This window comes from Poecilia latipinna, unplaced genomic scaffold, assembly GCF_001443285.1.
Source record: "Poecilia latipinna isolate Pla-1442-1.1 unplaced genomic scaffold, P_latipinna-1.0 Scaffold1461, whole genome shotgun sequence".
NCBI classification, from domain to species: domain Eukaryota; kingdom Metazoa; phylum Chordata; class Actinopteri; order Cyprinodontiformes; family Poeciliidae; genus Poecilia; species Poecilia latipinna.
The window spans coordinates 105,528-118,010 of record NW_015114077.1 but is presented as its reverse complement, the minus strand read 5'-3'; the positions used below and the strand labels follow the sequence as shown (position 1 = coordinate 118,010).

Genomic DNA, 12,483 nt, shown 5'->3' with positions numbered 1-12,483 from the left:
TGCACGCGTATACACATGTTCACAACATATTGAACTCATACAGATTTATACCCATATGCATGGCAGGGTTGAGTAGTAACTAGTTCTATTCCCTCCAAGCTATCAGATTCAGAAGGACCGGACAAATGAAATAAACACCTGTCCAAACATTTACTAAATTATTTTTTTCTTGCTCATAAATTATTTTTTTATTAATTTGTAATGTTGAAATTTGATTTTTCTGCAGGTTGTGTGACTTTTTTTTTAAATATATTAAGTCCAGAGGAATTGTTCACCATAAGTATTGTCAAGCCAACATGAGTTATAAATTAAATAAATGAAAGCATTGTATGCTATTCTTTTAATCAAATGCTTTAAATTCAAATTACAATCTGAACTCCTGAAAACCCTACTCCAAAACAAACCATTTCTATTATAATAAAAAGCAATAGAGAAAATTTCGTTTTTTATACAGTGACTGAAATCTTTATTTGCCGTGCCTCACTTCATCCTTCAGCTGCAGGTGAGCAAAGGCTACTACGTTGTAACTGTAGTAATCAATACACATTTTTTCTGTCTATCCGTTTGCTGTTCTCTTTAGAAATTCACCACAGCATTGCACGATGCTATTGTTTTCCCTACCTTTTGGTGACACACGGTTCAGGTTCTGTTGATATGCTACAAGCCAGCTCTTTTTTCCATTCACTTGTCCAGCTTCATTGCACACAAATCTAAACATATGAACAATTTGGAACAATTTTCAACTTTTTTCACTTTGTTCAAGCAAATAATTCTTATGCATTTTCAGTTCAAGCAACCAAATACTTAGGAATAATTAACTGTCTCAAACAACAACAAAAAAGATTCCCTTGAGAAAGTCCAAGAACTAAAATAAACAGATAACTGGTAAGAAAACATTTAGTGACCATTATACCTTTTTTCTTCACGGCACTGTCTACAACCGAAATTACATCCTTACATTAAATACACATTGCACTAACACGCTTTGCTTAATTAAACATTTTAAACAACATATTAACATGTAACAATTATCACAACACCAGAACCTGCAAACTTTCCAATGCAGATCCAACATCAACCGGAACTGCTGCGTTGCTCGTATTTGGACAGCAAACAGTACTGCACCCAAGGTCAAATATTTGCTGAACACATCTGCGAGGTAAGAGTACCATTAATCTAATTGTGTGCAACACCATAATAAGCTGTTACACACAAAGATTCGGGACAGTCATGAGAACCTTTGCAAATATCCCAGTTTTCTGTCTGAAAATCAATGGCCTGTTTGTGAAGGTCTCTGCCTCCAATAAAACCAGTAGGCTGCTATGCGTTGGTATGCCATGAAGCGTTTGCATGAAGTGCACAGGCCAAACAGGGGAATCCAACTCCCACCAAAGTGTGCAGACTATAGCCTACAATTGAGGCATTGTTTTTGTGGATGACAAGGTTTATCATAAGAATTTCAATTCAATAAGTAATGCATCTTTAAAAAAATGTAGACACTTAATTGGCTGGTGTAAAGCTAAGTATAATCAGACTCACTGAAACATAGAGTGAATTCTTGATATACTTAAAACAAATTGAGGAGTATGACGTATGATTTAATGGTAGAAAGCATGTGCTCTCAGTTCAAGACTTTTATGTATCTAGAAAAATACATGTTCTGGTCTTCACCTGGTTTTAAAATCACTTAAATATCAAACTGATAACAAAAGCACTCTACAACTTCAATGCTGTCATTATTTATTGAGCAAAGTCAAGCTAGTCTAACTGTATTTAGTCTGACAGAATTGTGGCTCAGTTTACGTTCAGAACCATCCTTCACTGCTTGTATGACCCAGTTTCAGCCAAGCTTCAGCTGTTGGACAGATGGCCTCACACTTTGTTCCAGAGCATTTGTTTGCGGTCGACTCAATGGATGTAGTGTCTCACCAGATCAAAAGTGGACTCTTGTCTGTCATGTGTTGCATCAGACATGCAACTGGCCAATGAGTTAAAGGCACCCTGAAATCAGCCAGTCACAAGAGTTCTTATTCTGTGACACCAGAAAGCCTCACTGATGTGACTTTATCCAAAATAAGTTCTTTTTTTTCTTTTTTGCATCAGCTTATTCTAAACATTCTTTTTATTGAAAGTATTTAAACATCTCTAGATTATTGATTTGACATTGCTCATGCAACATTGAAGCAAACTGCTTAATTTGTGGATTAATCTGTAAAGAATTTGTTAAAAACAGATAAATATTTAATGCAGCTGCAATGCAGAATCATACAATAACAGATTGTAATGTCTGGAAAACATCTTTATGTTTTCCAGATAAGGACTCCTTAAACGTCATTTAACTGAGGTCCTCAAAGGGGTGTGGGTTTTAATGTTTTTATCTTTTTTAATCTTTTTCAAAATGTCTTTCTCTTTCTCACTGTTTCGGTGATTTTAATGTTTTTATATTTAAAAAAAAAAAAAGTCCGAGAGGTTAGAGTCCTTGTCAAACGGTGTTTTGACTAAAATCCAAAAGGTTGGAGTCCCAGTTGACGGCGTCTCAACTAAAGTTCTACAGCTTTTTATTTCTCTTTCTCACTGTTTACGTTTTAATTATGTTTTTTTAAATCTCTTTCTCACATGCTGTTTTTATTTTAATTATGTAAAGCACTTTGAAATGCCTTGCTGCTGAAATGTGCTATACAAATAAAATTGATTGATTTGATTGATTGATGTTCAAAAGCTGGCAGTCAGCGACTCTTAATAACTTTCGCTTTAAATGATAAATAAAAGCAAAATATTGTTTTTCCATCAGTATCAATATCCTGTAAGAGCAAATGTATTAATCATTTTTAATTTTCTTTTCCTTTTATCTTTCTTTTTTATTTTTTTTTACAAAAGTTTAAAGATTTTCTTTAACATAAAAATAGAAATAGAACAGAAAAATAGAGATAACATGTCGTTCCAAATAAAAACAAGATTTCTAGGGTAGATATCTATAAGAAAGCAGTCTTTTTTCAAAGGGTCATGTAACATTAAAACTTTAGCTGCTCTAAACGAGTTTTATTTATCAAGACTGAGAGCAAAACTGATCTTTGAATCACAAAAGTTGTAAATTAAGGGATACGTTTGATAAAAACCTAGCAGTCTATTTAAAGTGGGCAGGAGAGCAGAATCTCTTTGCAAATAAAAAAGTCAAAGTTCAAGGGTTGATTCATGCTACGAAAGTAAGAAACAGAAAATCCCCATAATGACATAAACATTCAAGATTCTCCTTTAAAAATGAAGAAAATGAAGCAACATTAGTGTAAACATCCATATATATATTTTTAAAAAAAAGTTACTAATGGATGGAAGCCAAAACAACATCCTTCATTCGTATCCTGTTACTCTGGGTGACAGTCATCAACAACCTGTCCTGCACCGCCTCATTTTTGTGCAGTAGACCTTAAAACTCAATAAAAATGTTTGTGTTATTGACCCCCCTGTACACTCACTACAACATCTGCAATATGTTTTCTAACTTAGAGATCACCAAACTTTCAGATGGATTAACATGATTTTTTTACTGTAGGAAATCCAGCTGACTGCTTCAAAACAGTCACACCCATTTTAAAGCATACATAAAACAGTCTGTCAATAACAGCCTTTATACGCAGGCAGCAAGACAGGAGGAGTGCATCCATCTCTCTGACAGGCATATATTCTTTTTTTTCTTGGAGTCACTTGACCTACAGGAGTGTCACAAGGTAAAATATTTGACTAAACATACTCACAATACTCATTAATTGTACTTTTAATGATTCAAATATTTGATTTCTCTATTTTTGTTTTATGTCTCTACATAACATTTCATATCCAAGAGTTTTCTTATTGTGCTGGATGTGTTTTAGAAGAAAGGGTGGCAAACCCAGACTGGGACCATCATGGGAAACGAACAGTCAGCTCCTGAAGAAGTAACTGAGGTAAAAGAGGTACATAGTAACCACTAAACATGTACAACAAATCTTGAACTTTACAAATGACTGCACATCAGTAGCAGAATGCACATGGGAGAACAGCAGGCCTTAAAACTGGTGATTGTGATGCAGCTACGTGTTATTTTTGAAGTTCATAGAGATGCTTTGTTTCCCTTATTCGTCCATAGAATGGGACAATTCCAGAAAAACATGAAAATGGATCAGTGAATGGCATCTCTGCAAGCATCACACTCAATGGATTGGAGGCTGATGGTGACTTTTCTCCCTCCTTTTAATTTCTGACTCAAAATAGACCTTGGTTTGTCGGCAGAATGAGCAAAGCTATGCACTGGAAATATTTATCCTTCTTGTTTTCACCTTACACCAAATTCCACTTTCTGGGAAAATATCACAGGCTGAATCGGCTGACCTTTTAAATGTCCCTGTTTGACTTACCATTCAGACTAATAGGTCTCTCCAAATACAGAGAGTCCCAGCTGGGTCCTGTGTCGGATCTCCTAATGTAAACTCTGGGCGTAGTCTCAGGAAGCTGACAAGGAGCGATTATTTGATCTGTCACAGTGAGGTTCGTGTCGCTGCAGCGACAGCAGCGCTGAGCAATTCCCACCGGCTCTTTAGTTTGTTTAAGAGCTGGAATGTTGACCCTGGAGATAAAGATGCCACTTTCTTGCACTGACTAGCCCATGTTTACTTCATGAAGAATTAGACGCTAGGATATCAATTAAATGTTGCATGCAAGTGGATTAAAATCCTAATGTGCATTGATGCCTAGCAGAAACAGCTGTGTAATTATTGAAAAAGATCATCTCAGACTCCATATTTACACTAAACAGGACTTTTGTATAGTCTGTTTTAGTGATATTTTCAACAATAAATAATCATTGTGTCTGGTATTCTGTTTTTTACAGTCAAGAGTGACATCACCGTTCATCAGAATGGCAAGCTGCAGTCTCCAAAACTTGAGACGAAAGCTGAAGCCAATAATGTGACGGCTGAACCAGAGCCAGAACCGGCTCCGGCTGAAAGTGTGTCTGAAACCACTGACTCCCCACCAGCTGACACGGAACCAGTCAAGAAACGCAAAGAGAAAAGTCATGGTTTTGGTAAACTCTTCAAAAAGAAAGACCGTAAAGCGGAGGAGAAAACTGAGGTTCGGGAAAAGGAAAAGATCTCCAGTGAAGAGCAAGTGGATGCAAGTCAGCTTCGCATTGAGCCTCAGCAGGTGAGTGCAAGAGTCCTCCATTTTGTATTCACAACAATGTATTTTAATCATCATCAACACATCCTATGCATGTTGAACAATATAAACAGGTACAAGCATTTTGTGGTAAAGGTATGCAAAACTAGTTTTTAATTTACAAAAATACACTTAAGCAAAACAATTTAGAAATCTAAAAAACAAAACAAACAAAATAGAAAATCTTATATTTTTCTCTTATATACTGTATACCACGGCATGCATATTTTATTACATTGGTACTTAGTGTTGATAAATTTATTATGTAAATGGAAAACATATTTTATGCCTGAAATCATTAAGACATTTACTGTTATGATTGTATATCATTTCATATACACAGTGTAGCGCAAGTTCTAAAAACGTGTTGTATTTACAATTATTTTTAATTATCTATGAAGCAAATTTTAATTATCTATGAAGCAAATTAAATGGCTGCATATTGTCATTTCAGATTACATTTCATCAACTAGAACTCCTAATGAACAGAAAAAAATATATTTCTAAATTGCCCAAAGGTGTGTTTTATTGCCTCAGTGATAAACTGATGATTTGTCCACGTTGTAGAAAAGATACAACTCGCAAGTATAGTTGCAGAAAATGTACAGATGCCGTAGTAACTGCTGCTTTTATAATTCTTTACTATTTATTAATTCTGGCATGAAATATATATTTGCTGTATCTAAATACTAATCCTGACTTTCACAACAAATGATTCAAGCTGGAATCAAGGTGATCAGGTCTTAATAAAATCTGTGCTTTTACGTGAGGAAGTGGTCAGCATGGAGAAGCCAGAGGTTATACATGATGAGCTTAATACTGCAAACCAATTCAAGAATGATAAAGTTATATAGCATTAGGCTCAGAAATTCTTGATAAATTGGACGGAGTCAAATTCAAAGTGCTTTACACCATAAAAACACAATGGACAGCATTAAACATTATATTTTGTCAAATGTCATTATTAAAATCATCAAGCCAATATACATCAAATGCATTGATCAATGTTCCAGTTATTATGAATGAAAGACATCTCTAAGCATGTGGATTTTTAGCCCTAATTTTAAGGAACTGTTTTGGGTGTTTTGCCATTTTCTGGAAGTTTGTTCCAGATTAGAAGAGCATAAGAGTTGGATGCTGCTTCTCCATGTTTGGTTATACGGTTCTGAGGATATTGTCACAGCCAAAATGGACATACAAAAAAATAAAAATAAAACAGCAAAACGTTCAACCCAGTAACAATAAATGAGCCTATGAAGAACTCAAAGGCAGAAGCTGAGGTTTCTGGATGATTTATCTGAAGTTGAAAACTAAAGAACCTCATTAAGATACCTCCTATGAAGCCCCTTATTTATTAAACTATGCTGCAGGTTTGTGGCACCAGCATGGACGTTCTTAAGAAATTTGAGCTCCATTAACTTGTATAGTGGACCAGAAAAGACACAGCTAGCTTTTCCTTCATGGGTGCATCAGTGACCCAGTCTGCCACTGCTCCAGACAAAGATAATCAGTCTTATTGGAGATCAACGTGCTACTGATAACCCACATGATACAGAACTTTAGCTAACATTAACTTTTAAGCTAACTTTAGCATACACACAGTTTTAACTTGATGGCCAGCCGGTTGAAACTGCAAAATAGAAGTAAATTTAAATTATATCAACCAACCAGATGGACATTGCAAGACAGTTGTCTTTCCTGACATCTCACAAGGCATAACTCTCACACATTGTTGAATATCAATGAGTGAGGGGTGGGACACTCACATTAATAAAAGGCCCGATTGTTGACAATGCCCCGAGTAGGCAGAGGCATGGTTGGAATTGTGCTCCCATCTCAATGCTGCGATTAAGACACTCACTGCTTGCATATCAGCTCTGCTGCTCCAACATCCTCCTCAAAGGCCCATTCTCTCTGGCGGCATATAGGAGACAGCAAACGTAAAGCAAGAGTCGGAACCTGTGACCGAGCCAGAGGTCGGAGCGACTTCAGAGTCGAGTCCAGAGGAACAGACAGTTCCTGCAAGCGAGAACGGAAACGATCAGCCTGAGGAAAGCCGAGAGGAGAGCGAGCCAGAGGAGAATCCAGTTATGAACTTCTTTAAAACACTAGTAAGTGACACTGTGTGAGAATTTAGGTCATGTTTAAACACTGTTGAAATGTCTAGTTGTTTGTATTGTGAAGGAGAGGTGTACTAAATTAAAATCAAGAATCTAATCTTGTGAAACTGTGAAAAGAAAAATTATATGTAAATTGGAGATTGGTAAAAAAAAAAAGATATGTACATGTATACTGTATATACATATATATTTTTTCAAATAATTATAATCTGAATGTCTGTAAAAGCTCTAACATCAGCATTTGACTGTAAATGAAATTATGATGACTGCCTGATGGAAATCCTACAACAAGCAGCCATTGTATTTCCTCTTCATCATGCTGTCTTTTGGATGCATGGTGTTTTAAAGAGTTACCACTGCCCCAGCCCCATGCTAATCAAGTCTTTGAACATGCGGGAATGTTGTGGCCTTTTGTTCGTCCCATAGGGTGAGCTCACAAGGGAGGCCTGTGCCGCTGGAAGTTGAGATTTGTGCAGATAGTGCGCGGGCAGGCCTACGCCGTCTCCGGAGCACAATGGCCGTCACAATGACAGCACATGTACTGTACGCGCTCTGTCAGAGACCTCAGTGTGCACTCTGTCTGCCTCGGTTAGCTTCCCATAAAGGCTGAATTCATTAAAAAGGCTTTGGTTTTATAGAAATAATAGTTAGTTTTGCTCGCTGGTGCAGCATCAACCACATCCTCTGACTGGGAGAGTTTTTTTTTTTTTTTTTTTTTTTTTTTTTTAACGATGCTTCAGAACACATTTACACTTGAAATATTTATCTGGTTAATTTATTTTCCCATTCTGTTGAATCACAGGTTACTCCCACAAAAACACCTAAAAAGGAAACAGCTGCTCCCGATGCCGCAAAAGATCAGGTGAACAGATGTTCAGTGCTGAATTTATTATCGGCCCTCTTTCCTTTCTTACGAACTGCTGATTATCACACCACATTTCTATTCCCAAAGCTGTTAGAAGTGTTTGCAAAATGCAGAGGCCTAATTAGCAAGCTTTCTACCAGTCTGGGAATTTCAGCTGCAAATTGTAGTTAGATACAGTATATTTCTATTTTTGGCCCTCCTTTTGAAATAATGATGTCTTGTTTCCTAAAAATGGGGCATATTTGTTACCTGTAGTGGTGCATAATGAGCTTTTTTGCTGATTTTTATTTGCTTCTTTTAACCGTGTATTTCTAACCGCTTCCTTTTTTTGTTGCAAAATAGTCCCAGAAGGAGACCACACCTGCAGAAGCCACCACTGTGAGCATATAACCCAATGCAGCATCTTAACCACCTTCAGAATTTACCCTATGTGCCGATTTTACAAAGATAAAACTATTTAATCATTTAAAGTAGATAACAATCTAACCTAAGCTTGCTGTTAGAAAATATGCTTGTTGGTAAACATCATTGTATTGTTACCTTCGCATCAGTATATCATTTTTCTGTTTTGAATAGGTTGCACAGACATCAGAACAGTCTGCAGCACCCAAAGGAATGCCTGCTCCACCCCCACCGCCCCCAGAGCCTCCCAGACTGGAGACCAAAGGAGAACCAGCTTCCAAAGCTGCAAAGCCAACACAAAAAGATGAACCAAAAGCTTCTGCAAAAGAACCCGAGTCCGCAAAAGGAAAATCGACAAAAGATGCTCTGAGTAAATTCTTCCGACCAAAGGTAAAGAAACGCGACAAGTTCAGCTGCACTGCATTCTATAGTGTAAAAGATGTCGGATTAAGGTACTGATATAAGGCGAGAGGGGTCAAGGAGAAGTGTTTCAGCTAGCAGAGCCAAGCGTACAGAGGTGGTACAGTAGATTATTATGTCCTCTCACTGACCATGACTCATCTGGCTCCCAGTTGGACAGAAGCTGGTTTGTCTGGGAGTGGCAGAAAGAGGCCAAGTGTTGTATCTTAGCTGATGCAGCAGTTGAGTAAAGTTGCTTCTTTCATGAAATGAAATGTTTTCAGAGGAATTGCAAATAGTGAGCATGAAAAAGCTTATCTGGCTAATTTACAACACACACAAAAAATCCATCCAGCATGTCTTTTAATCATTTTTATTGCATAAGATGTGTCAATATAAACTACTGGCTATTGAGTATTATGGTGAATAACCATAAATACTCATGTTCAGATTTCCATCTAGTTGAGCAGATAAAGTAGAAAAGGTTAGCATAGCCATGAACTCTGTATACTTTTAGTTTCTGTTAGCGACAAACCTTTTGAAGAAGTTTTACGTTGTTCTGGCATAAAACATAAATGACACAACTTAATTATGCTGACCTGATCCGCAAGATTTCAACTTCAGCAACTTCAGAGTCAACCAGTGATTTTGCATTTTTCTGTTAGGGCAATGCAAATATTGCATGTCTCACCTGTTGTGCAGTCTTTTTTACTCCCTGCAGTAGCTTACTTAGTATTAAAATTGCTTATGAAAGAAGCAGGACAGCCTATAAAATTTAACAAAACTGAAAAATTCAAGTGATGCAAAAAAAAAAAAATACTGTTCAAATTTTCTTAGTAAGTTTGTAAAAAATACAATTTCTGCATTAATTTAGTACAGAGCCTCATTTATTCATAACATAAATGTCTTTACATCAGGCCTTTACCATTTTGAAGGTTTTTTGATGTTTGATCTTCAGACATTTTGTTTGATGTGTTTTAGTTTTTTGAAGGATCATTAAAGTCACAAATAAATATTTATTCTAAAGACTAAAAAATGGATTTTAGCTAAACTTTAATGTCAAAATGTTAAAATTCAGCTCTTCACAATGCCTCTGGCCGTAAATAAATCACCAATCATCAAGTCCCACGCAGATGTCAGCTTTGAAAAATGAAGGTCGGTATTCCAGACACAGCAGTGAAATGTTGTTGTGCATTAAATTTGTATCGTGCATCTCAAAGTCTAAAGGCCAGAACAGATTGAAGGTTTGTAAAACTCGTCAAAAAATACAATTGGATTACAACCCACTCAGTGACAGTCTGTTTTCCTACTGCTGCTCCACAATGCAACACCTAGACGTCCTTCTTGGTTTTGTTTTAAATTTAAACATCACCCCAACTGACCGTCTCACAGTGAAATTTATCTGGTCCTAAAGTGTGAATGACTAGAATAAAAACAGTAAAACAGTAAAACCTACGACCAACCGATGCCGTTTTCTCTCGGTCTGCACTCCATCACATCCTCCAGCCACAGCACTCACTTGCCCTTTCATAAATCAAGTGTTATGGCTCTGTCACTACCTCATTTCACAAGTAGCGCCAAGAGCAACACGTTTACAAGTATCTTCATGTCACTTTGGTCGTTTTAAAACTCACAGAGACAGCCAGAAAGAGCCCAAGTCCCAGCTATTAGTGTTTTGCAAAAGGCATCAAGGAGATTCCTAACAATATTCTGGTAACATGGGTAAATGTATGTATATGTATACAAATCCAGATTTACATGAAATAAAAAGGCAGCTAAATTCTTTTTTATCTCCAATAACAAAGCTCGTTTACTTCCCACTCTTTGAGAAATGCAGGATTACTTAGAATGAGAAAAGGGACCATTAACTTAGACCAATAAAATGTACTAAGCTCTAATTATAAAAGTGTTTTTCTATGAAGTGATGAGGCACTGTGCAAATCTCGTGGTCGCAAAGGTTACAGCTTGATTGAAAATGAGCATTTGCACCAGGTGTTGTATTCCTATGAATTGGCATCGGGGCCAGAAGTGAAAAATGTTGATGGATACCGGAAAGTGAGCTCTAATGCAGGATTGGATGCAAATTAAGGCACGCATGTATCCACATGCACTTAAATTGAAATGCCATTGACAAAAGTGTCATTTCATTGCAAGATAAAGCTTTTTTATCACTTTAAGATTTCACTAAATGTAATAATTCCTTCACTGTCCTGCAGACCATCAAGGAGGAAGCACAAGCTATTGAAGTAGAGGTACAGCCAGTTGTAGAAGTACAGGTAACTTAAGAGACTCTAGTATCTATTCATAAAAATATATTAGAGTGAATGCCTCACTCGGAGTGAAATCATCCTTTAATTAAGGGCATTTTAATTTTAATCTTAATGTAAATGTGTTCAGAATATAAAAACAGTTTTACTCTGCAGGAGACAGCAGTGGAGGAACCAGAGCCTGTTGTAGAAGTGCAGGTAAACAACAAAAAGTTCTCAATTTTGGCTTTTCATTCTCTTTTTAATAGTTGAATAAAATTTTCTTTAAATCTCCATTCTGATACAAAAATTATATTACATTTGCTTATAAAACTGAATATAAGGTTGAATCTCAGCAAGCTGCTGTGGAAGTGGGCAAGCAAGTTGGAGAAGAGGAGGTAAATATGCAAGATGGCCGCCAGAACATTAGCTCTTTTCACTCTTTATTTCCATTCTGCAGGCATCTTTGAAATTCTTCCAATCAATGTTTTCTCACCGACAACCCTGTTTCCAGAAAGCTGCGGTGGTTTAAAGAAATGTAAATGAAACTGAATGAAGTGATTAGAAAATCTGATTGGAGTAAAAATGAAACAAAAACACCCACACTTGTTTTCTACCACACCGGGGATGAGTGTGAGAAAATAACGGAAAAAATACATGAAGAAAAATTAGAAAACTCCCTATGAACTAGAGGTTCATAGGGAGTTGTAAGGTTGAAAAACTTAAGTATCTTTAACATTTTATACTTCTGAACATACCATGTTGAAAAGCACCCCACAACGGGGTCTTCACCCCCCCGTTGGTTTTTATGACACCTCAGGAACTTCTCACCAGTTCTTAGAGACAAAAGGAGCAATGAGTTAACCTAAGATGATCCCATTTTCAGCAAGGTTCATGTTTATTCCAGAAAGATTAGATTTTGCACATCGTCTCTGTTACGACCCAGCTCAGCCAGGGGAAAGGGAACATTAAAGAAACCTGGATGTTAAAGGTTTAACAATTAAAGGTTTATTGTTTGGTTTTGACACAAATAAAGAGGTAAAAATTAATAGTCAAAATGTAGGGACTTGCAATAAAAATGTACTAAATAAAACAAAATCCACAAAACAATCAGAGTTGTAAACCAAAGATCTTAACCAAACAAAGATGGACTTTAAGTCCAGGTTAAACAAAAACAAACTACAAATCTCTAAGAGATACAAAAATCCCCCACAGGGACAAAGCGAGTTACAAAAGCTATCAGAGCTAACAAAAGCTA

At 36.6% G+C, this 12,483-nt stretch overlaps 1 protein-coding gene across 1 annotated transcript in view; it reads left to right on the top strand.

The window, feature by feature from the left end:
- The first annotated feature begins 3,632 nt into the window (after nucleotides 1-3,632).
- Nucleotides 3,633-12,483, top strand: part of bcas1 (brain enriched myelin associated protein 1) — an 18,539-nt gene continuing 9,688 nt past the window's right edge. The window contains exons 1-11 of the mRNA XM_015057415.1: nucleotides 3,633-3,725; nucleotides 3,870-3,950; nucleotides 4,124-4,208; nucleotides 4,865-5,178; nucleotides 7,122-7,304; nucleotides 8,116-8,175; nucleotides 8,521-8,556; nucleotides 8,755-8,970; nucleotides 11,196-11,255; nucleotides 11,403-11,444; nucleotides 11,570-11,623. Of these exons, the coding sequence (XP_014912901.1) occupies nucleotides 3,903-3,950; nucleotides 4,124-4,208; nucleotides 4,865-5,178; nucleotides 7,122-7,304; nucleotides 8,116-8,175; nucleotides 8,521-8,556; nucleotides 8,755-8,970; nucleotides 11,196-11,255; nucleotides 11,403-11,444; nucleotides 11,570-11,623 (1,098 nt within the window). The 5' untranslated portion in view covers nucleotides 3,633-3,725; nucleotides 3,870-3,902. The remainder of the gene's footprint in view (nucleotides 3,726-3,869; nucleotides 3,951-4,123; nucleotides 4,209-4,864; nucleotides 5,179-7,121; nucleotides 7,305-8,115; nucleotides 8,176-8,520; nucleotides 8,557-8,754; nucleotides 8,971-11,195; nucleotides 11,256-11,402; nucleotides 11,445-11,569; nucleotides 11,624-12,483) is intronic.